Below are 26,254 nucleotides of genomic sequence, written 5' to 3'. Positions count from 1 at the left end.
ATGAGCAAGTATGTATACAAAAATGTATAGCTTATTGAATGGATAAAGAAACACAAACACTAGAAATAGCCAAATTTGAGCAAACCCAGGGGTCAAAGATACCAAATGAATGCACAATATTTCTTATGAGAAAATAAGACTATAAACTAGTACAAAGAATATAGATACATATTAACTGAAGGAACAACACGGATGATAAAGGTGAAAGTAAAAACAACAACAAATGGAACAAAAGAGCCGCTATGTGAATATAATTGATTGTACCTAATTAATCTAAATTCAATAGAGATAATGCACCAGTAGGTTGTGTGGCAATACACAATAATGAGATATCATATTGTCATTATATAAGTCTAATAGAAGGTAAATGGTTAATAAACTATTTGACGGCTGTTAGACACAATTTCATCTCTTCATATAACTTCAATATAATGTATCCCAATGACTTTATATAATCCCTATAGTCAAAATGAATATTCAAAAGGCACTAGCATAATAGGGCACATATACACAAATTATGCTATTTTGCTCCACAGAATACAAATCATAAAAACATGGCATAGCCCATGTATTCGTTCATGCCATGTGGTATTAGTGTCCCTAATTTAATGATCCAATGGCATTCTCGTTGGAATAGAGCCCTTTCTAGGTCTCCACCACGGATGCCTAAAGAGACATGATCAATCGCAAAGGCTCTGAGAATACTCGAGTCCGAATGATGTCTTGTTTTAAAATGTCTTGCAACCGTGGTGAGTTTATGACCCACCTGAAGATCTTTCGAAATTTTTTATATTTTTTACGTGTTCTAAGACACGGAATCTTAACTCGTGTGTCGTCATTCCGATATAAATCAGAGGGCATGTACAGGTTAGGTAATAAACTACTGCCTTGGATTTATAGTTTAAAACAGATCTAATCTGGTATCTAGTTACACCCTTAGAGTCAAAAAACTCTGTGCTCCGTTTCATGTGTTGACAAGCCGAACATGATCGACATAAAGAGAAGCCTTTTCCGGCTTCTCTTGACAAGAACGTAGGTGGTCTGCTAACATTGTAGTGACTGTTCATTAACTTGTCACCCAAGTTAGGTGCTCTCCGACTGTCAGACGTGCTCGCCATAAACCGGGACCGGACCGCGTGGCTGAGGTGGGGTTACATAGTCACCGACCTTAGACCGCGTAGCCTGATCCGGAGTGTGGATTTCATAGTCAAACGAAGCTGGGTAAGGTTTGGAGAAGGCACCGTAGTAGGAATTCAGGCAGGGTTTCGGCAATGGGTAATCAGGTGAGCTCCGCTACAGCGCAGGAGCAACCTCTGCGCGAGGAGCGGGAACGGCCCATGGTACCGGTCGCAGCAAAGGTAGATGGCAGACCGGAAGGCACACCGCAGGGCAGCACTGGCAAACCAATGCTTCAGCACAGAAGTCCAACACAGGCCTCAGCGAGGGAGAGAGCGCAGCAGGCCTCAGGGATACGAAAGCAGACCTCTGCTAGGGGAAAAGGCAGCAGGTCTCCGGGACCAGAACCAGGAACAGACCTCTGCTGAAAGGAGAATAGCAGCAGGTCTCAGGAAACACTGGAACAGGAACCAATAACGGAACAGGATAAGCCAGGGGGCTTGTGGCAGAACGCAGTGTTATCCAGGGTTGGATTATGCTCGGCAGTCAAGCAGTGTGGGGAGAACAGTATATAAAGGGCGGCGAGCCAATCACAGGAGGGAGGTGTGTGCGCATTCCTCCAATGACAGAGCACAGGGCTGAAACTGCAATGAGAGGCAGCACATGTGCCATTGATTGCCAGAGGGAGACATTGTAAACTGCAGAGAACTGCAAGGCTAGAATCAAAGCCAGGAGCGAATTCCTTACACCAACTCGCCATATTGACAGTCCTCCCGAATCTCAGAGCTAATGAAACCATTTAATTAGCTCTTGTGTTGAAAGTGTTAACAGTGGAGCAGTTTCTTTTCAACCTTAGGATTTCTTGGATCTAAGGATTAATATAGACCAAGATGGGGGTATTGGTACTGATATACATCGTAAGAGTGCGTCAACAAACACAATACTCCATACATCAAGTGCACACCCCTTAAACCAAATTATGGGGTTACCAGTAGGGAAATTCCTAAGGTTGAAAAGAAAGTGCTCCACTGTTAACACTTTGAACACAAGCTAATTAAATGGTTTCTCAATTCCAGGATCGGGGCTATAGCAGGACAGTGATCAAAAGAGGTAGAAACATAAGCAAGGCAAGATCTTGGAAATCATTGCTGGCAACTAGAACGTAGGACCAAAACACAAACAAAAATCCACACGAAAAAACAATACGTTTGATAGAATGGATGAAATACAGAAGTGCAATACAAAAATATTGGCATATTCTCATCACAGATCAAGATCTTAAGAAAGTATTAGGTGAGACTGTCAATATGGTGAGTCGGAGAGCACCTAACTTGGGCGACAAGTTAGTGAACAGTCACTACAATGTCAGCAGACCACCTACGTTCTTGTCAAGAGAAACCGGAAAAGGCTTCTCTTTATATCGATCATGTTCGGCTTGTCAACACATGAAACGGAGCACAGAGTTTTTTGACTCTAAGGGTGTAACTAGATACGAGATTAGATCTGTTTTAAACTATAAATCCAAGGCAGTAGTTTATTACCTTACCTGTACATGCCCTCTGATTTATATCGGAATGACGACACATGAGTTAAGATTCCGTGTCTTAGAACACGTAAGAAATATAAAAAACACGGAGATCTACAGGTGGGTCGTAAACTCGCCACGGTTGCAAGACATTTTAAAACAAGACATCATTCGGACTCGAGTATTCTCAGAGCCTTTGCGATTGATCATGTCTCTTTAGGCATCCGTGGTGGAGACCTAGAAAGGGCTCTATTCCAACGAGAATGCCGTTGGATCATTAAATTAGGGACACTAATACCACATGGCATGAACGAATACATGGGCTATGCCATGTTTTTATGATTTTTATTCTGTGGAGCAAAATAGCATAATTTGTGTATATGTGCCCTATTATGCTAGTGCCTTATGAATATTCATTTTGACTATAGGGATTATATAAAGTCATTGGGATACATTATATTGTAGCTATATGAAGAGATGAAATTGTGTCTAACAGCCGTCAAATAGTTTATTAACCATTTACCTTCTATTGGACTTATATAATGACAATATGATATCTCATTATTGTGTATTGCCACACAACCTACTGGTGCATTATCTCTATTGAATTTAGATTAATTAGGTACAATCAATTATATTCACATAGCGGCTCTTTTGTTCCATTTGTTGTTGTTTTTACTTTCACCATTATCATCTATGATGTTGTTCCTTCAGTTAATATGTAGCTATATTCTTTGTACTAGTTTATATTCCTATTTTCTCATTTAACATAAGAAATATTGTGAATTCATTTGGTATCTTTGACCCCTGGGTTCGCTCAAATTCGGCTATTTCTAGTGTTTGTGTTTCTTTATCCATTCAATGAGCTATACATTTTTGTATACATACTTGCTCATTATATATTTTAACTGTTACTTCTGTGTACTTAAATACATCTCCGCTTTTATTTGGACACAGGCGTTGATCTATTTTACTGCCCGGAACACACCCATTGTGGGAGTGGCATTGGACGGCCGAATCGGCGGAGCTGATTAAGCGCTCTAAGCTTCCAATTGGTCCCACATCACAGGAGCTGCGACCTTAAAAACACCTGGTGTCGGCAGTCTCCTTAAGCCCTCGGACAAAGCAGTTGGTGAAACGTGCGCGTCGGGGCTGTTCCTTGTCTGTACTCCTCGGTACCTCCATGGCTGCTACACCCTCCCCTTTGTGAACCGATGATGGTTGGGCAGTGATCCATTTACCCTCATTACAATCTTTTGAAGATTGTACTCTGAAATGCATCCCTCGTCAGGGTTGATTTTTACTCTATGAAGAATACACAAGTTCAATTAGACACACAAAGTGTATAACGTTTGTGCTCACTATGATCTTACTTGGTTTCCTCATACCCATTGTGAGTGCTTGTTTTGGATACTGGGCTTTCCATGTTCCATCAGGTTCTTGTGTTAGACCGGCTAGTCATAGTGGTGGGAGGCTAGTCGCACGACTCCACACCCTCTGTAAGGTGTTCCACTCATGTCATATTCATGGTTTGCTATTAAAGGTAATTAATTGTATACCTTTAGTTGTTAGCTACATTTGTCCTAATTGTGGAGATACTGAGGATTGTTTTAATACATGTGTTTTCATGATGTTACTTATAATAAATGTGATACTTTTGTATATTTGAGTGCTTTTGGTGGGATACTTTTTCTCTTTCTTTGTTCTCATCTATACATTATCCCCAGCACCGTCAGTAGCTGTGTATTTGGTAGCTTTATATAACGGACACAGGTACTATTTACTTTAGGGTCTGTTGCAGTCATCTTTTTATGCTTTTATTTGTGCGAGCTTTCGAGATACACTGATCACTTCTTCTTCCAGCAGTGTTACAATAAATGAAGCCAAAGAAAGGGTTTTTACTTAAAAACAGTGCATACTGGAATGTGTTTGTGATTGAAGTCTATCCCTCCCCCTGTGCTGTATGCATTTTATGACTTGAGGTGTTAAATGGTCTTTGAATGTTAGTGATGCAAGATATAATATAGATAGAGAGATAGAGAGAGAGAGAGATAGAGAGATAGAGAGAGAGATCTCTCTCTCTCTCTCTCTCTCTCTCTCTCTCTCTCTCTCTCTCTCAATCTATCTGAAATAATAAAAAAAGAAGCAAAATATGGTGAAGTACGCTTGTATTCTTCAGAATGCGCAAAGGTCAAAAGGCTACTTACAAGGTAGCAGATAAAACAGGCATGTAGGATATCAAGATCCTCTCCTCACTGCTGATCTGTATGGCGGCTAGTTGGTTCTTGCTCCATGTGGAACGCAGAGACTCCGCACAGGCTCAGATGTGTCTGCAGCTGCCTCCAGTGTTGTCCTGGCTATCCCTCCTGTCTCGCGGGATTGTGAGTATGACGTCAGCGCGTTGTTGTATCCGTTGACGGGAGGAATCGGCCTACACTGTCCAGCTAATACTAAACCAATATTGCCAGATAGAGCCAAGAACTCAGAGAGGCAGGGAGACCTTAAGGAAATGCTACTCCAGCCTCCACCCTACGCATATCATCTTGAAAAAGATTCCCCTGATGATGATGAGGTGTGTGTGTGTGTGTAGATAAAAATAGGCGAAGAGCCCACAGTGTATACAGCGCTTTATAAAAGGTGTGTGTGGAGTGGGAGTTTATATAAATGGTGTCGAAATGTAAGAGGCTGTGGCATAACAAAGTGTAGAGGTGTGTAGATACTATGTGGTTCCTATTGGTATATAGGGATGGAATTGCCCCCCCTGAATAATCTTGTGCCCCCCCAGTTTGCGCACCGCTGCTCTAAAGCATTAAATTAGACATTGGGGATCTGGGAAAATAAATGTTTAATCAAAAACTTTCCTGGGATCTCCTTCTGTAATACGTGTTTTTTTGTTTTGTTTTTTAAATCTCAACAGATTTATGGAATCATCTTTAAAAATGATATTTTACTTTTATAGTTTGGGCTACAACAACTGTAGCTGGGGATTCATATGATTTGTACAGATCTGTCGGTGTCCTTCTGCTGTACATCAGAGATTGTCAAGCTTTTTCCTTGCAGACCACTTAATAATTATTAATAATCCTTTTTAGAAAATTGCCAGAGTTACTTCGATATGATGATTAATATACTGTATTTTCAAATGTGCAAAGAAAATAAAAAATACTGGACCTGTGAGTACAAAGCAGCCTTAACGACACGGAGTGCAGTAGACAACTGATTAAAGTGAATTTTGTATGGCTCACCAATGGATCACCAATAAAGTGAAGTAAAGTAACATTTTGTCTGGCTCACCAATAAAGTCCCTGGGGCTGTATTCTTTCATCAAAAAGGCTCAATATGAGCCCCCCCCCCCTTCAGAAGCTCATACAGACAGGGCCACAGACAGATTTCCTGGGGCCCATGACTAGAGTTACGTCCGTGCCCCTTCCCCCCCCATGTCGCGGTATTGCAAGCCCCCGCCCCATTTCACACCTCACGAGCCCCCTCTATTTCCCCCCCCCTCTTCCCATGTATTTCTCTCCCCTCCGTCGCACTCTCTCTCTTCCTCACTCACCCCCCTCTCTCGCCTTGCATGTATTTATCTCCCGTGTCTCTCTTAACCCCTCTTTTCCTCACTCCCTCCCTCACCCCCTCTCTCCTCTCACTCGCCCCCACCTTTCGTCAATATCCCCCCCCCACAATATACATACCAAAAAACACCACCCCCCCAATACATATTAAAATGATATAACTATTCTGTTAAATTGACTAAAGTGAAAGGGGTGTAAGAATAACAAAGTATACCCTTAAAATAATAACAATGACAATTGTTTTACAAATCATTTGTATTACAGTAATGTACCATAACAGCACATATATTATTTTGGATGTGAATTGGATTGGTTCAGTGGGGTTTTATTCTTGTTTGCAGAACAATTTGAGCATTATATTTTGGGTTCCCCAGCTTCTCATTGAGTTTGTAAACAGAGCCCAGATTTTGCAGAATGAAATACCCTAGAGAAATTAACATTTTCGTGTGCTTCGTTAACTTTCTTAACCCTGTTGCTTCGCAGAATACCTGGAAGTGGTGCAGTTATCCTTGTCTGTAAATCATTCAGGGTGTCCCAGAGCTCTCAGACAGGCTTCGGATACTGTTATTCAGCTGCTAACATACCAGGAGAACTACCAAAAAATCACAGACGATTTCAAGTAAGAAACATATTTCACTCGTGTTCTGCATTGCTATCAGAATGTGTGTGTGTGTGTGTGTGTGTGTGTGTGTGTGTGTATACCTTTACCTGAGCTGAGTATGAAGAAGTGTATGTATGTGTGTGAGTGCATGCACCTTTACCTGAGCTGAGTGTTTTGAAGGGATGTACTGTAGTGCCGACGAGTATACTAAAACAAATCTGGGACAATCACCAACAAGAGTACACCCTCTTTGAATTCCATGGTTTTGCATATCAGGAGATAATAACAATCATCTGTTCCTTAGCAGGTCTTAAAATTAGGTAAATACAACCTCATATGAACAACAACACATGACATATTACACCGTGTCATGATTTATTTAACAAAAATAAAGCCAAAATGGAGAAGCTATGTGTGGAAAAACCAAGTACACCCTTACTGCTTCCATAGGAATTAAGATGCTAAGTAGCAGACCGGTGCTGCTAATCAAATGCACTTGATTAATTGATCATCAGCAAGTGTGACCACCTCTATAAAAGCCGAAGTTTTAGCAGTTTGCTGGTATGGAGCATTCAGGTGTGTGTTAACACAATACCAAGGAGGAAAGACATCAGCAATGATCATAGAGTAGCAATTGTTGCTGCCCATCAACCTGGGAAGGGTTATAAGGCCATTCCCAAACAATTTCAAGTCCATCATTCTACAGTGAGAAAGATTTTTCAAAAGGGGAAAACATTCAAGACAGTTGCCAATCTTCCCAGGAGTGGACGTCCCAGCAAATTCACCCCAAGGTCAGACCGTGCAATGCTCAGAGAAATTGCAAAATAAAAAAACAAGAGTTGCATCTCAGACTCTATAGGCCTAAGTTAGCATATTAAATGTACAATTAGAAAAAGACTGAACAAGTACAGTATGGTTTGTTTGGAAGGGTTGCCAGGAGAAAGCCTCTTCTCTCTAAAAAGAACATGGCAGCACGGCTTAGATTTTCAAAGTTGCATCTGAACAAACCACAAGACTTCTGGAACAATGTCCTTTGGACAGACGAGACCAAAGTAGAGTTGTTTGTCCATAATGCACAGCGCCACGTTTGGCGAAAACCAAATACAGCATATCAGCACAAACGCCTCATACCAACTGTCAAGCACGGTGGTGGAGGGGTGATGATTTGGGCTTGTTTTGCAGCCACAGGACCTGGGAACCTTGCAGTCATTGAATCGACCACCAACTCCTCTGTATACCAAAGTATTCTAGAGTCAAATGTGAGGTCATCTGTCCGACAGCTAAAGCTTGGCCGAAATTGGGTCATGCAACAGGACAATGATCCCAAGCATAGCCGCAAATCTACAACAGAATGGCTGAAAAAGAAAAGAATCAAGGTGTTGCAATGGCCCAGTCAAAAGTCCAGACCTCAACCCGATTGAAATGCTGTGGCGGGACCTTAAGAGAGCTGTGCATAAACAAATGCCCACAAACCTCAATGAACTGAAGCAACGTTGTAAAGAAGAGTGGGCCAAAATTCCTCCACAACGATGTGAGAGACTGATAAAGACATCATTTTCTGTATGAATTTAAGTTATTGCTGCTAAAGGTGGTTCTAGAAGCTATTGAATCATACGGTGCACTTAGTTTTATACACATGGCTTCTCCATGTTGGCATTATTTTTGTTAAATAAATTATGACACAGTGTAATATGTCATGTTTTGTTGTTCATCTGAGGTTGTATTTAGCTAATTTTAAGACCTGCTAAGGAACAGATGATTGAATTCTATGGTTTTACATATCAGGACATAATAACAAAGAGGGTGTACTTTCTTTTTCACACCACTGTATGTATGTGTGAGTTCATGCACCTTTACCTGAGCTACTTATGAGGAAGGGATGTATGTGTGCATGCACCTATACCTGAGTTGAGTAAAAGGAAGTGCTGTATGTATGTGAGTGAATGCATTTCAGTAAAGTGTTTGTTTTATTACTCTGTGTCAGTAACCTACAATAAGGTTGCATCGCAGAATAAACAGTGACTTCGTTTTGCCAGCAACGCTGCAAGAGTTTAATTAACTTTCTCAAGATCTGTCTTGGCCAATGTCAATGTAAATATAAAGCCAGAATGCAGTGCAGTGTTTCAGAAAATGTCTCAATAACCCCCGCCCCCCTACCCAATAAGGCCTACATGAAATAGAAGGTTTCAGTCAAGAAGAGGTAAGCGTACATGCGCGCTGGCAATTTGTCCATTGGGTTTGGCGTCTGGAAATGAATATGCCTTGGTTTTCTTTATAATAGGAAATGAAAAGTGATGTCATTAGACCGTCGTGTTTGTGGAAGAATAAATCACAGACATTAAGTGTTATGTCGTTAACATCTCCTCCAGTGCTGGTCATAGAGCTTTGTTTTTCCTATACTGCACCAGAACAATTAAATACATGGAATGACCGTGAATAAGACTTAAAACAGACTGGCCTTTGTAGCGCATTAAAGCAGCCGTCCAAGCTGCCGTTTTTTTACATTTCTTATTTTTTTCGGCTTTTAATATGTGCATCAATACAATCCATACAATGATAATTAGCTAAGTTGCCGATCGATCGGCGAAGATTCGGCTTGGGGGTTCACTAAATGGCTTGCAGTGCAGCAGAAGAGAACCAAACATGCAAAGTTCTGTGGGGACGATTATGTGACCAGGCTGTCACTAGATATGATTGGTGCACTGTTAGAGCGAGGGCAGGGCTCAAAAAGGGGTGTGTCAGAGCCTGTTTCAGAAGAGGAAGGGGATGTGACTTTGTAAATGGTTGCTATAGAAACAAAAATGCATGTTACATTATAATACATTAAAGCTGCAGTTCAGTCTTTTTTTTTTTTTTTACATTTATTTTTTTACTTCAATAGTTTTATGTGTGCAATCTCTAATTACCTAAAGAACAGTATAGCTGCAGCTCAATTCGTTTTCCATGTATTGATAGGTCGAAATTTGGTGACATATTAAAAGCTGGGATTTGTTTATAATCTGCTTGACTGGCAGTGGAAGCTCATGAATATTCATGAGCACTCCTGCATTGACATGTGGTAGAGGGAGGGCAGGGCTGACAAAGGGGTGTGCCAGGGCTTGTGACAGGACATGAAGGGGCAGTGCCTTAGCAAATGGCTGTTAAAATAGAATACAAGAAAATTGGTCTTTCAAAGTTGTTTTTTTTTAAAACAGAAAATGCTAAAAGTATTTTTTCTTACTACAGAACTGATTTATTAAAAAAAACACACATGCAGGATATTGACTGAACTGCAGCTTTAAAACTGTTTTTTTTTTTTTTTAATGCTACAAGTATTTTCTCATAGTACAGAACTGATTTATTTAAAAAAAACACACACATGTAAGATATTGCTTGGTCTGCAGCTTTAAATCGTTAGTTCCACTTGCTTGGTTCAAAAATGTATTAATTTGTTACAAACTGCTTTTAATGTTCCCTTTTTATACTTCATTGCGAATTGCTCCAGTGATTTTCTCTTTCTCAAATACGTTGGCATTTTTAGCTCCTGATGCCCGCAACTTTGGGATTGTTTCTGCATATTTTCTTCCTCTGTAAGGTTTGTGTCCTTAGTGAAAGTAGCGTATCATGTGGGCTCGGTTGTTCTCGCACTTATATCTTGTATTCAGAAAGAAAGATTAATAGAACAAAATGAAGTTAGATGGCTGAGTGCTTTCCCTCAATTGCACATCCTTTTGTATGCTAAAAAGCCCACTAGTTCTTCCTCAAAGCAGCAGTTTCCACTGCTCACAATCGTCTCTTTTTTTGCTGAGCAGGATTGACCGCTGGAATTGGTCGGAGGTCTCCGGTGACCCCTAGTTCCCGAGCTACAAGCAGGTTCTTGCCCGTTGAACACACAGTGCCCGAGGGGTCAGACTTGCTCCGGTGGCCAACACAAGGTTGCTACGTCATCAGGACATGATGTTGCAACTTTCTATTTGGGACCCTGAGGCCGTATTTGTCATTTTTGGGGTCTACTGTGACACAAAAACCCCCTACAAATATCTTGGGAACCGGGAGAGATTCCAGATGCTCTGGGGACCACAGATCAGCTTGGGTAAAAAAGTAGAATATTCCCTTTAGGGGGATTGGTGCTTTAAGATGCTGCTAAACCTTCTGACAGTGAAGGGGACGATTGTCTGTGCTTTATATTTCATATTTTATAAGTAGACTATTGAGCCCTATTAAACGCATCTCCATAGACACTTGGAGGACTCTCCCTACAGCTCCCTTTCCCCGTGCCATTCTTTGATGGCTCATTTTGTACAAGCGGTTAGAAAAGGGACTGTGGACATCAAAAGGATGGGAAAAGAATAGCACAGAGACGAGGAAGCCCCGGTTCTTTATTTTCAGAGAAGTAATTCCACTAGTAGTATTAAATGACATGTATTATAGACTTCTTTGAAAATTAAATAAATTCCCGAAAGGCTTAGGTGATTTTACCATTTTATAGCTCTATACTGACTTACAGTTGATATTTTCCTCTTAGAAGTTGCCTGTAATTTTTGGCTACTAATAATATTGTTCATTTGTAAAGCGCCAACATACTCCGCAGCGCAGTACAATGAGGGGTACAGGGTTATGTATATTACATAAACGGTTACATAGCAAACATGCACAAACAGATACAGATGGTAATGAGGGCCCTGATCCTGAGAGCTTGCACTCTACAAGGAATGAGGGACAATGTTGAAACAAAAGGTAAAGTGGCTGCTCATTGCGGGACAAAGTATGACTCGGGTGGGGTCTGGTCCAGCCGCACAGCTGATCCCATTAAGGTTTGAGGGTATGTTAAGGTGTTGGATTGCGTGGAGATTGGTCCAGCCGCACAGCTGATCCCACTAGGGTTGGGTCGGTGGGGGGAGGGGAGTTTGATGTTGGAGGTTTGCCAGATGGGCTTCCTTGAAAAGGTGAGGTTTTTTTTTTTTGAGGGAGTCTTTAAATGTCTGAAAGCCAGGGGAGGGAGTCTGATGGTGCGAGGTAGGGAATTCTAGAGAGGCGGTGCAGCATGGGAGAAATCTGGTAGACTAGAGTGAGAGGAGATAATAATTCCTGAGAAAAGCCAGATGGCATGAGCAGAACGTAGGGGATGTTTAGGGATGTATTTGGGGCTGAGATGTAAGGGGCGACGTCATTGAGAGCTTTGTAAATCAGAGTTGGGGTTTAAATTTGATTCTAGAGGATATGGGAAGCCAGTGCAGGAGTTTGTATAGTGGAGCAGCAAATACAGAGCAGTGAGCGAGGTGCATGAGTCTGGCAGCAGCATTGTGGATGGATTGGAGTCGGAACAGGCGGACAAAGGAATGCCAGATGGGAGAAGGTTGCATTAGTCAAGGCGAGATAGGATGAGGGAGGGAATTAGGATTTCCGTTGCACCATGAGTGACAAAAGGGCGTATCCTGACGATATTTCAATGGTGGAGACGGCGGGACTGAATGTGAGAGATGAAGGAGAAAACGGAGTCAAAGATCTTTGTGCGTTTTTCAATTTCAGGAAAATATTGTTGAAAAATTGTAATAAGTAACAGATTTGTGGAATGGGCAGAATACGCAGGACGTCTGAAAGGGAAATCCGAAAATGCGTGTCACATTGGCATGGATATGGCATTGTTGCAATGCTCCATTACAGGAAGAAGCCGTGGATGGAGCACCTTTTGGTTAAGACTTGATTTAGTATATTTGGTGCCTTTTTGCTTTAACATACTGTACGTTTCTGGTTAGTAATGCATTTATTGATTTCATATGTAAGGCAGAGTTCAATAAAAAACCCGGAAAAAAAATGATGTACCTTCAAATTATAGCCTATGTGCAATGTATTATTATGAGCACTAGGAGTGAGGATAATACACATTTTCACATGCCTGTGGAAATAAATTGAAATAATACATTAGTCCTATCTAGAGAAGCGGTTAATTAGTCTCTTATTCTCTTCAGTGCTAGTGGCTGGAGTAGCAGGGCTGGATACTCATTTTCAGCAGACAATGGTTTTCATTCACCTCTGTGAGATGGAGGGAGGGGGAAATAACTTTGGGCACCTGCTCTCCGCCTGCTTCTGGCTCTGGGGTGCTAATAATACTCATTCCCATTTTAAGCACATTATAAACCGCTCAGGGACTTTTCACACTTTTTTTTTTATTTAAGGCTATTCACACTCCCTGAATATCAATTTATTTTCAGTAATGCTAAAATACACGCAATGCCAAAGGTGACAACGGTGTGTCTGAAAGGACTTATTTGATTGCCCAACCCTGATATTGATGGTTTAAAGGGACCATTCCTTCTAGGAACAAAGTTAACTAATTCCACTGACATGTTTAAGGGGTCTCACCTGGGTGATTTGTTCCCTTTTTCTTAGTTTTTTTTTTAACCAAATCCGACTCAATGAAGTGTATACTTTATTTTTTATTTAGACTTGGGACGGATTTGATTTCCTCTGACTGCTCCCTTTTGTGTGGTGTCACTGTGTGGTGTCACTGTGTGGTGTCACTGTGTGGTCAGCAGGAGCTTGTACAGCCAAAGTCCTCCACTTCCCACCTCCTTTAGAGGCTCTCTGATAATAACAGGGAGGGATAATTAAAATGAATAATAATAATTGGTTGACGAACACTTTTGCCTTCAGTGGCCCCTAAAATATTCAACGTGGAACGAATGAAAAAAAAGCTGTGTGTGCTGTGCACGCGCATAGTAAGTGAAACTTCTTTGTGTGTTGTCAGCAACATATAAAGTAACAATAATATTAGATGTTGTTATACTGTAGATGTTTGTAATAAAATGGAATCATTTTTAGATGTATAGTTGTATAGTTTTATAGCACGATACTCACGCACTACTCACTCACGCACTCTTTCTGTGTTAGTCTTAGCCATTTTTATTTTTGAGATTATTTTGAACGTAATTTTATTTCTGCGCATAACTGTGTGTGTGTGTGTGTGTGTTTGTGTGTGACAGGGTGTGTGGGTGGGTGGTCTGTGCTCCATGTCCTCTTCTCCTCTGCGGCCAGTGCTGAGCTCCAGAAGCCTCTGCGCATGCGCGCCGGAGAACTGAGCGATGCCAGCCGCTTCTGCGCATGCGTGGCGTCCGTCACCGGTGCCATCACCACTGCCCATGCGCGGAATATGTCAGCGGGCGTGTGGGGGGAGCTGCGGCCGTTAGGACCGTGACGTCATTTCCGTTTCACATTTTCGTCTCCATGAAAGAGTTTTGTTCCATCAAAATTGACTAGGTACCACTAAAAAAGTTTCACTTCAAAAAATAAAGCCAAACTTTTTTACCCCCCCACCCTCCCAAAGTATGTTTGTTTTCTGGGTGGGTGTGTGGGATTGTACCTTTTTAGATGGAGACGATATGTGTTTTGGTGCTGAAAGACTATGGGGCTCAAACACAAAGCAGTGATAAGTGGTTTTAATAAATGCCCTTATACAACCTGCTCTGCTATTCATAAAGCAGTGATAACCGTGCAGTAACGCTCTATAATGGCCTTGAAAAAGTCAGTGAAAAGGAAAGTCGTACGATAGGCCCAAAAATGGCCAATCCGCCAGTTTTTTTTTGCCAGTAACTGCTATTTATAAAGCAGTGATAACTTTATCGTACTGTAAAAGCTCGCCATTTCTTTTCACCAGCTAAAGGCTGGCGCTAAAGAGGGGGAGACATGCATAAGGCCATACATACAGTGACGAGCAATGCTTTTTTTGGCAAATGCTTGCTTGTATTTCTTTTAAATGTATTTTTGTTCTTTGCTTTGCAGTACAGTGGCGGCCATCTTTATCCTAATGCGGCCGCCACCGTGGGAATTTTAAAACGCAGCGTGCGCACGGCTTTTTTTTTTTTTAGGTTTCCCGCGCCGCGGGCGCTTTCTATGATAAACGCCATTAGGGACTTATCTGATGATGCGACCGCCGCGCGGGAGACTCCGCTAGAAACGGAGACAAGCACCGGAATTATCCGGGTAAGTGGTAGAATAAAGGCATTTTTAATGATGGAAATTTGTGTGGTGTTTTCCATTGTTTGTTTATTTCTGTTAATTTTTTGCTTGCTTTTTAATTGTGGTTTATTTTTGGTCTTGATTTTTAATAATGGTGATTATTTGGAGATTTCTTTTATTTATTGATTTATTTATTTTTGGTGTTTTAATGGTTAATTCTGGGGTTTATTTGGTAGTTGCTTAATTGATTACTGGTCATTTTGTGGTTTTTATTGTTGTTTATTTGGTGATTTATTTTGATTGCATTGGATATTGTTGTGATGGTAGGGGGTAACCAGGCTCTCAAAGGTTAAGTCCGTTTTTGGTTACCCCTGATCCGAGTATAAGGGTTCAAGAGAGTTAGCTCTTGGGCCCAGTAACATTGTAACTTTCCAATGCATAACATGCAATAAAAATATTTTGTGTGTTTTTCCCTTTCCGGGTATGTCCGCGAGCAGGGATTGCTATAGGGGATGAGTTTCAAGGGGGATTTTGCAGAGGAATTGATGTCAGCATGTGTCTAGGTAGTTGGGGTCCGGAGTTGTCGGTTCCCCTAAAAATGTACCTGGGAATCATGCCTGATTCTCGGATACATGTAGGCACATTGTCCCAGCAATATCTCCCCTTGTGCGACTCACCTCCTAGGGTACCCTGCTTCAGCACAGCCCAGAAAGTTGAATGGGGCACAGTGATGAATGTGTCCCTATAGCTGAGAGGATCTCTAGGTTAAGGAGGGGTATCCCATTTAGTGTCGTGGTGACCCAGAAACTGTTTGTGGGTGTCCCCAAACATAGATAATGTTGTGGAGGGACTCTCAGAATCCAGACTAAGTCAAAAAGCTAGTGTAAGGGGAATAATGCTGATAGGAATAAAAGTACATATTTATTCTATTCCCCATACCCAGAGACTTAGAAGTGTATTACATTATACTTTAATGTACTGTAGGTACTGCAATGTGTTTGGGACTTTCGGAACCAATGTCCAGGCAGGCTTTAGATCACACGTGTCAGATAGAGAAAGAGAAATGGATAAAACCTGTATAATTGTGAATGAGAAGCTGCTGCTTGCATTGATTGGCTCAGCAGACGATATCGCTAGTAGACAAAGAAAAAATAAAAACGGCGCAAAAATCATAGTACAGTATGTAAAAATATATCTTGTTATTTCCAATCAGCAGGTAAGTATTGCACGTACATCTCTTGCTCTCTTGCTCTTTTGCTATTACCTTGATGTACGTGCAATGCTTACCTGCTGATTGGAAATAACACTATATCTTTTTACATACTATACGATGAGATTTTGCGCTTTTTTTCTTTGTTTACAATACAAGGGCGGCTCACTTTTTTTGGTTGTTATTTTTTTACCAGCTGATTGTAATGTTTAGTATATTTATTGAATGGGACTTCTGGTGTTATCTCTAACGTGCACGAAGGCTTAGTACTGTGTAGTAAACATGGGGATTTATTCCTACAGTGTAGATTGCTAGCCGTAGAAACAAGTTTTTTGTTTCTGTATGTTTGTGCAGTGCTGGCAAATGATCAATATCACATACCTTTCTTTCCCCAGACTGTGTGAGCTGCTCCAGGTAAACTCCGTCATGGACTCGGCTTACTTCCTAGAGGCTCTTGCCGAAAATATTATGAACGTTGTTCAATATAACAATGATAACCGGGCATTTGAGGTAAGTAAATGCTTTTATAACGTGGCCTTATACAGTGAAGATTTCCTCTAATCCAGAGGTGGCCAACTCCAGTCCTCAAGGGCCACCAACAGGTCAAGTTTTCAGGATATCCCTGCTTCAGCACAGGTGAGTCAGTGAATGACTGAACCACTGATTGAGCCACCTCTGCTGAAGCTGGGATATCCTTAATACCAAGCCCTTGAGGACTGAAGTTGGCCACCCCTGGCTTAGGCATTTGGGCCCCAGTCCGTACCATCCTCAGCGCTACAGCTCCAGGTCCAGATTTCAATTTAAATACCCCAACTAGCCAATCACCATGGCCAAAAAGATACAGGCCGACACCGCACGTTCTATTCATACAGGAAACAATACGTCATGAAACTGTATATGTAAAACCGTGCCATGCAAAGGGTTAGGCCAGGTCCCCAGTGGCCGATGCAAAGTGTGCGACGCGTACGCTGGCAGGGAAGACAAGAATATTGTCTTCCCGTGCCGCGGTCATGTGCTCGGCGGGCAGCCAATGGAAGGGCAGTTATGCCCCGCCGTGGCCCCCCATCATGGCCACGCCCCCTCTCACATTCCATCGCTCCCCTGCAGATCGCGGCTGTAATCTGTGCATGCTAATACAAGAGGGAAATGCAGAATAGTTCTTCACAGGAGTTATTGGAGGGGTGACGTACCGGAGCATTTCGGGGGGGGAGTCTCTTAGATCTGATGTAGGGCTTCACAGAGGATTAGTGGAGGGGTGCTTCAGATATGTGACAGCGTACATATTCGTTTTAATATGTGACCTATAGCAAACTGGAGTTCATTACTGGAGCAGGTATAGCCCGAATGTAATTGCTTGTCTGATCCTCGTGTCCGCTTCTTCAGGCCTTTGAGAAGTCGCACTACTTGCGCCTGTAAAAGTGTATGCGCTGGGAGCAAAATAATAAGTGTTGTTGTAGTGGGGGTCGCTGGAATAGGATTTTGTTTAATGAAAATCTGCAATTAAATGTTGTGATGTATCGTCCTGCAGTAAATTTCTATCCTGCAGATATTTCATCCAATGTTCCTTGTTCTTCAAGCACTGTGATTTAACCCCTTCAGTGCCCTATGGACATATAGCATACATCATGAAGGGAACTTGTGTTTCTAGGGGGCGTTCGCGTGGAGTGATGACCAGAAACTTAACTCAGCGGAAGAAGGAAGCAATTGGGTGAACTGTCACCTAAGTGCTGGTGCCCGAGGGTCCGTGGCCATGGAACGTGGCAGGACCTGCAGGCACTGAAGGGGTGAAAGTGGCTGATTTTTTACTACTTTTTAGAGTCATAATGGGAGATGTGGCGTGCTAAAGCTGAGCACCATTTTGTGTACCTGGGCCATGGTGAGAGAGAGAAGTAGTTTACTTCGCTGTAAAGGGCGTGTGCATGGATCTGCTCACCTCCTGGAGCGGCCTGGGGGTTACATGATGCTAGGGAAGGGTGTCCACATGGACCTTACTCCAGCTCTGCTGCAGAGCTTGACAGAGCCACAGGCCAGAAACGTCGGCCAGGTTAATTGTGTGCAATGTATCGCCAATAAAGAAGATTTTTTTTTTTAGCATCAGATTTTTGGGGGGTGCTGTGGACCTCCTTTCCTTGTTAATGTGTGTATATATACAGTATATAAATTCAAGGTAAGTGTTTTTAGAACTTGGAATACATCTGCAAAACGAACGGGAAGCAAATCACCACATTGCAAAGACCTTGTATTGTAAAACTCTTAATATGAAGCAAGCCATATAATATCAGGAAACGCATTAGACGTTTCCTAAGATGTTGACATGTTGTTCTCTCTCTTTATGAAACTGCAGCCAGTGTAAAGAATCGGCTGGTGATTCCTGTGTCTCACGTACATAAAAATTAAAGGACCAGTAAAAGCTTAATTTTTACGGAATAATTTATTCTTGCACCAGAAACTAGTTTTTAAAGACGGCACGTACAGTAAGAGATCGCTTTGCCATCGCCTTTTATTCAGGGTTTTAGAGTGATTGTTCTCATGTTCCTGTCTTGTCCTGAACATTTTGTTACTAACCAGCTGTTGCGGTCTCTGTGACTTCGAAGGGACCAGCAGTGGAGTATTGTTCAGTACATTGGGGGCCTTCTCAGGGTAAATCTTAAATTAATAATATAATAAAATTAATACATTTCCTTTGCAGCATCACAGGAACTCCTACCGTTAACGGCCCAGTCGGTAAACTTTGGTTAGGATGCCTATGAAACAAATGACCCTGTATAAGAACATTTAATGTGGAATATTTACTAAATGCAGTGCTGTAAATGAAAGAAATAAAGGTAGCGATTCCTTAAACAAGTGGTCTCAACCTTTTTTTTGAGCGCAGTCACCCCTAGAAAGATTTTAACAATTTCGGGGCATCTCTGCTCATCAGACCACTCTCGCCGTCCTCACACACGCCGACCCACCACACTCGCCCTCCTCACACACGCCGACCCACCACACTCACCCTCCTCACACACGCCGACCCACCACACTCACCCCCTTCTTGCACACTCGCATTTCATACTCAACATTATTCTCCACACTCAACATTCACCCTCCCCCCACCCCTCCCTTATCCTAGAGCACACTCCTCCTTTCTCTCAACCCGCCTCCCTTCTCGCATCGCACACGCATCACCTTTCTCGATCACTCACATTCATGGCAGGGAGGCTGCGATCCGCTTTTCCTCTTCCTCTTTTGTGCCGGCTAGCGGCCGATTACAGCCTCTCTGTCTCCAGACAGCGTGGAGCGCGCCGGCAGTGTCTCCCCACGGGGCTGCGCCACCCTTAGCAGAGGGTAGTGGCACGCATGGGTGCCACGGCACCCTGGTTGAGAAACACGGCCTTAAACCATATAGGTTAATGGTGCAGCTTCACTTGGAAATACTGTATATATTTTGTAGTTGCAGTAATGAAAAGCTCTCCACTTTCACTGGTTTTATTGTTAGTGCTCAAGGTTGTTTTGTAGCATTTGAAATTTATACCATGACACCTTAAGCCGAACAATGCAGTGACGAATACTATTTAGTTAAAGGAGCCCCCCACGCTAACTTACCTTACATTTCTACAGGATTGCAACCAGGGCGACCTTTGGAGTTGAAAACAGTGCGGTTCAACTCTGGAGACGCCCCCTGATTCCCAAGATACTGGTCAAGTTACCAGTATTACTTCCTGGTTATTAAGATCCTGCTTCCCAGGGCTCACTAAATGGCCGTCTTTCAGTTTCAAATCAATCCTTCAGTCAGTGTAACTCAGCCACTACAATGTATTCTTATATTACTAAGGTAACATTTATTGTTACAGTTTGCAGCTCAAACTGCTGAGAATATTGGCAACAAATGAGCACAAACAGGAAAGTGTTGCAAAGATCTTGCACTGCTGTGTAGGTGGGCTAAAGCCTGCTATAGAAATCAAAGGATGCTCAGTATATTAATACAGCTCAACCCCCTTATAACGCTGTGCTTGGGGTCCAAAGAATCACATTGCGCTATAAGTGGATCGCGTTAGAAATAATGTACAATTGTATGCATTGTACAATAAAGTATTTAAGATACCAATAATCGTCTTGTAATGTATTCATAAGTACAAAGATTGGGAGCCACGTTTGCATCATGCTATAAGCGGATTCGCGTTGTAACGGATCGTGTTATAACGGGGTTAAGCTGTACTCATTAAAAATGGCATTGAGTTGAATTTTAAAATAAAGTAGTAAGTATTATCTAAAACTACAGAACTGATTTATTAAAAAAAACGTAGAATATTGCTTGGATTGCTCCTTTATAAAAGAACTCTAGAGAAAGAGAGATAAATAAGAATCTGGAAATGCATCAAGCTTACACTGATAACAACAGTATTTGGTCAGTTGCCTGTAGTCCATATAACGTGAGCTCTTGGGTATAATGGCACAGGAGATAACAATAAGTAAAATACTTACTGTCATTGAAGCTCAATAAACAAATGAGACAGACATAGAGCGTGACATTTAATAAACCCATGGACACAGCGAACATCTTTAAAACATCCTCCGATGTTGACATTTTAATTGCAGCTTCTTTGATCAAGATGTCTCATGTTCGCTTTAATGCTTGTTACCAGGCTGTACTCTTGCGGTTTCCTTTGCCTTCCAACTGTGACTCCCAACATAAAATTCAATGTTTTCTTCCCATGTAAGAGGGAGGAATAAGCCAGATTTGTAATGATCTGTTTGTATTGGAACGAATGGAGCATACACAGCAACGTCAAGCCTCTTGCCTGCAACCTCTTGGAATCTGTATGGGAAGAAGACCTGTAAGTGTTCCATGCCTTCTCCCCCCCCCCCCATCCCCCTGAAACTTTCAACTCAGTCTTTGAAAAGTTACCTTATCTCCTCCATGAAATCAACAGACATTAGATTAAGAGAATGCACAGGACATGAGTTACTGTATTAAATATGCTTGTGCTCTGCAAAACACTGGATCTGCTGACAAAAATATAGAGATACAAGGTGGGATTGGGAACAAGTACAGTCCTTTCACTGAAAGGCCTGCCATTTCTTAGGGGTTTTATCAAGTGAGATGGCTTGCTGAAAAATTACCACTTCAGTCCCTTCTAGCCGTGAGATGGTTAAATTTCTTTGCATCAATGGTTGTGATTTTTGATGTATTTTCAGTGACATTAAGGAGGTCAAGTTTGATCAGGCCAGCTGTTTTTAGTTTTGTTTGATTTTAGACCTGCCCCCCTCTTTCCCATAACCTTTCCTACAGTCATTCTTACAACCCTTTGGATAACTTCCTTACTGACGTTTCTGCCAAGTACTGTACAAACGTAAATGGCCAAGAATACAAACAGGAACAAAAGGATAGCCCCAGGGAGTTGGATTAAGGAGTTGGCTTTGGAAGATCACCACTACTTTTCCAATTGTGTTTTCCAAGACATAAGAGTAAGACTTACCACGTAAATGGGAAAAATCTGCACATTTTGTTCTGTCGACAAGCAGTGCTGGCTTGGGTTACGCTAAGCAGACCTGTGACGTTGCATTCGTTTTTGGACTTAGTCTTGCTCACTGGAAGGCAATCTCACCCAGTCTTGACACCCGTGTTCTCCTACACTTTAATGGAGTCGTCTTTCACAACTGGAACCCACACGTCTCGCTCACTCTGGTACGAGGCCTCTGCGTTCCAGAGGCCAGTGGTCCAGGAGGTCATTTACTCTCCATATGCTTCAAAAAGCCACCCAAAATGATCTTCAAAGCAGGCACTTTTCATAATTCTGTTATTCTGAAAGTAAACGAACCTCCCAATGAAGAGAGAAAATCAGCGGGCACTGCTGGGCAAAAAGGCACGGCTGGACAGTGCTGTTTTAGTCAAATAAATTTATTAAATCATGGACAAAGAGGAGAATAAAAAGGGATGCCCCCCAGTAGAACTCTAACGCGTTTCAACACTTGCGGGTCTTTGTCAGAGAGTACAGCCACTCGATACACAACCTGTTATATAGCAAAACCGGAAGTGACGTCGACCCAACGATGAGCAAATAAGAGGTAGATACTAGAATTCTTTGGTCAAATTGTGGTTTAAACCGCTTGCTGAATTGCACAGAAAGTTGCTGCTGAAGAGGAGTCGGACTTAATAATAAAATCAACGTGAGCACAAAATATTTTGTAGAAATAAAACTTCATTTGGAGAGCACCATTATTTAAAAAAAAAAAAAAAAACTACTTTTGTATGAACACAGAATACTAAAGTAATTAGAATGGTGCTGAGGCAGCTAAGTGCAGAAACTCACTTTTAAATTAAGGTTGTGTGTAAATGTGTATAAGTGTAGATTTTTTATAAATACTGGCAAAATAAATATATGAAGTCCTTAAATGTATTTACATTGTAATAAGCTTGCACCCTAGGCAAACCTTCAGCCATGCGACACCCCCCTCCATCCCCCCAAATGTTCTGATTTACTTTTAATTATAGTCCCATTCTCTCTCACCTCCCTCCTCATCCTCTCTCCTCCTACCCCCCTCTCACTCCTCAATCACACCCCTCCTCATCCTCTTAATCACCTTCCTATCCCCCTTCCTCTCACCCCCTCCTTCTCTTCCTCGCCTCCCTCCTTTTCCTCTTCCCCAATCGCCCACCTCCTTCTACGCTTCTTCTCTCACCCCCCTCCACCTCTCACCTACCTGGCTCCGGTTGAGCAGGGCAGTAGAGGAGGTGGACAGATGGCGGGCGGCAGAGGGAGAAGAGAATGGCAGGAGCAGAGCAGCAGAGGAGGAAGACGGTGGCCAGCTGCAGAAGAGAACTGAGGACCATTGGAGCCGAGCAGGGTGGCACAGGAGGACGGCCGGAGAGAAGCTGCGCTGTAGCAGCGGCAGACACCAGAAGTCAGTCAAGACTTCCGGGTCAGACAGCTGGGGTGCGCTCCTACCCGGCCATTCTTCTATGCCGCCCTGCTTCACTCACATGGTCCTCAGCCCTCTTCTCCCACTTCCACCACCCGTCTTTCTCCTCTGCTGCCCGGCTCCTGACGTCCTCCTCCCGCTGCCCGCCCTCCTCCATCCTCTTCTCCATCTGCCGCCCCCCGCCGTCCTCCTTTGCTGTTGCCGCCCCCAAAATGTGTCCCCCTAGGCGACCGTCTAAGTCGCCTAGTGGTAGCACGGGCCCTGCTTGTGGCCCTTTTACTCCTAAAATATTTTTTGATCTGGCCCTTTGGAGAACTAATTGAAGAGCTCAGACCTATTATTTTAGTCTGAGCAGATGTTTTAGAAGTGGTCAGAAGCTTACAAGATTGCATTCAGATCTCTCCAAAGTGCTACTGCATAATAATAAGAAAAAAGATCCTTGTAGACTGCAAACAATTGTTAAGTTACTACATTATATTTAACATATGCATTTTTATTTGAAGCTGTAACCGGATCCCTGTATATAAAAACAGTAATGACATGCAAAGGGTAAGCGCTTTGATCTGGGGATTCAATAACTGTTGACATACCCTTTTTTCACTATATTTACAATGCATGGTAGAGCTTTGTTTTCTCCCTGGTTTTTAATGATACCACTCTTGTTAGGACAATGTAATTTATAGCAGCAGAGAGAGAAAAGCGGCTATCAAAAACTGTATACTACATAGTAAAGCTATCAAATGAGAAACGGGGCACCACGGATTTCTGCAAAAATAATTATGTATTGTTACTTGGCTTAATAAATAATTCTGATAGCTGAAACTTGGAGCGCAGACAGGGATTCCCTGAACCAGCAGCACCAGTGAATATAAATACTTTATCTTATTGATGTGCAGCAATATCTCTTGTTTATGTTCCTAAATAATAAATCAATAAAACTTCTGAAACAAACTTCAGATTGGGTTAGAGTAAAGGGGAGAGACTTGGGGTTCAGTACTGGGTCCACAGCTTGTTAAAGCAGCAGTCCCATGATGGGCGCCATTTTCTTGCATTGTATTGGTTACTTTAGCCCTTTGCATGACGGAGGTGCCACGGCTTCTCCGGCACTCGCGATCACACGATCGTTTTGTCACTGCCGGAACGGTAGAGCAGGATTCCTCCGTCCCGTTCCTCTTCCTGTAAAATCACGTTCCCTCCCATTTCCCGTACAGGAACTAACAATGCGTATGACGTAGCTGCTGCATCATGGGGCCCCTGGCGTTGCAGACCCCATGCTCTAATAGATACGTGTTTGGGCACCCAAAGGGTTAAGAGGTCTATTTCTTGTCATTTTTCCATTAGTCCATTCAAAAGATGAGCGTTAAGCTCTCCCCAGAGCCTGGTGCAGTCTAAAGGTTGCAAAAGGGAGCCAAGCCCACCAATTCACAATGTAGCAAAAATGGTCAGAGTTGCATGCAACGTTTTGGTGCACAGGCAATCTATAGGTTACCATGGTAACAACATGATTTTTAACACTTTCATTTTTAAAGAGCAGGACATGCTCAAGGAGCAAGATGCCAACATTATAGGTGTTAATCTCATATATATAAGATTATGGAGGGGATTGCTGGTTTAATTTCTTTACTAAAGACCTTAAGGTGAGCATAGATTATAGTTTGTTTTGATAGTGACACAACATTGCTAACGTATTGGATGCCAAGGTTACCAGGATATTATCATGCATAAGAATCGCTATTATGGAAGCCAAAAGAGTGCAATGTTCTGTATAAATCCTTAGAGCACACCTTGACTATGGACTACCGTTTTGGGTACCTCACAATAAAACAAATAAACATGGAACTGGAAAAATAAGCACCAAACAAATAAATAAAAGTCGATGGAACGTCTAACTTATGAGCAAAGACGGTTTACATTGGCAGTGAGACGTCTAAGAGGAGATCTGATTATTGTTTACAAATATATCCAAAGTGAATACTAGGAACTTTCCGGGGAACGTTTCATGTACGAATGACGCAGGTCCCCACCCCTTGTTTAGAGAGAGAGATTTTTTTACCAGGAAAGAAAATATATCTTGCAGCACAGGCAGCTAAAATGTGGATTTTCAGATTTAATTGATATCTTTAAGAAAGGGTTAGACCATTTTCTTTAGAAAGGGAAGGTACTACTGTATATATAGGGATACGTTGAATAAGTTAAAACTCGGGAAGAACTTTCATCCAGAGTGAATCTGATTGCAGTTACCGGAGTGGGGGGCAGGGGGGGATATTGTTTCACCCCATATGAGACCTTATTGGCAAATGTTTATATGGATTTTTTTTGTCGTTGCCTTCATCTGAATGAATATAAATCTAGCATTCGTTTCTCACCCAAACAGAATTTAACAATGGCCTTATACAGTACATTTTACACATGTATTTATATTGTATAGCACGGACAGTGTAAGCAGCAATGTACATATCATTTTTGCAGGCCACAGCCCCGCAGAGCTTACAATCTATTTTTGGTGCCCAGAGGCACAGGGAGATCGTGACTTGCCCAATGTCACAAGGAGCTGACACCGGGATTTGAACCAGGTTCCCCTGCTTTAAACACGGTGTCATTGTTTACAGTCTGTGACTCACTGAGCCGCTCCTTGCCAGCATACATTCAGTGCTATGCAAATATATTCATTGTATTCACACATTGCTCTGCGTATGGTATAGTACATCGTATTATTATCATCATTCCTTCTTTATAAAGCGCCAACATATTCTGCAGCGCGGTACAATGGGGGAACAGGATTATATAAATAACAAACAAGAACACACACGCACAAACAGATACAGCAGGTAATGAGGGTCCTGAGAGCTTACACTCTACATGGCATAAGAAGCACAGCAGAAACAGAAGGCAAAGTGGCTGCCCATTGTGGGACTGAGTGTATCTGGATAGAGTTTGGTCCAGCCGGACAACTGGTGCCATTAAGGGGTGGGGGTGTAGAGGTTAGGGTTGTACATTTCGTTTGGCTACAATACAAAGCTGTGTGTAAAATATAGGTCTCTCCAACATTAAAAGGGCTACGGTTCTGAGAGGCAGAACAAAGAGATCAATATCATGTCAGCAGTTTCCACATATTGTGGTGCTTGTAAACACATCAGTCTTTGTTCCCTTTATCCAGGGCATCAAGGGCACCAATATTACCATGCAGGTGGTGTGTGACATCATGGCTAATGAATCACTTGGGGCTCCATATGAGAGATATGTCAGTGTTATCAACACAATCTTGGAAGCTATGGAAGAGAAGTGTGTTGATGCAAGTTATAAGAAATATGTTCAAGAGATGACCAACACCAGCTGGGAAGGACCTGCATCAAGTGGAGGTAAAATAATGTATTTTAGGGTAGACTAGTGAC

General features: G+C 42.2%; 1 protein-coding gene across 1 annotated transcript in view; it reads left to right on the top strand.

Moving 5' to 3' along the window:
• LOC142465422 (putative serine protease K12H4.7) overlaps positions 1–26,254 on the top strand; it is a 51,716-nt gene that overhangs the window by 7,543 nt on the left and 17,919 nt on the right. Inside the window, exons 4-6 of the mRNA XM_075569380.1 lie at positions 6,697–6,832; positions 16,355–16,469; positions 26,020–26,221. Of these exons, the coding sequence (XP_075425495.1) occupies positions 6,697–6,832; positions 16,355–16,469; positions 26,020–26,221 (453 nt within the window). The remainder of the gene's footprint in view (positions 1–6,696; positions 6,833–16,354; positions 16,470–26,019; positions 26,222–26,254) is intronic.

This window comes from Ascaphus truei, chromosome 14, assembly GCF_040206685.1.
Source record: "Ascaphus truei isolate aAscTru1 chromosome 14, aAscTru1.hap1, whole genome shotgun sequence".
Lineage (NCBI taxonomy): Eukaryota > Metazoa > Chordata > Amphibia > Anura > Ascaphidae > Ascaphus > Ascaphus truei.
This window is presented reverse-complemented; position numbering and strand designations above follow the sequence as displayed.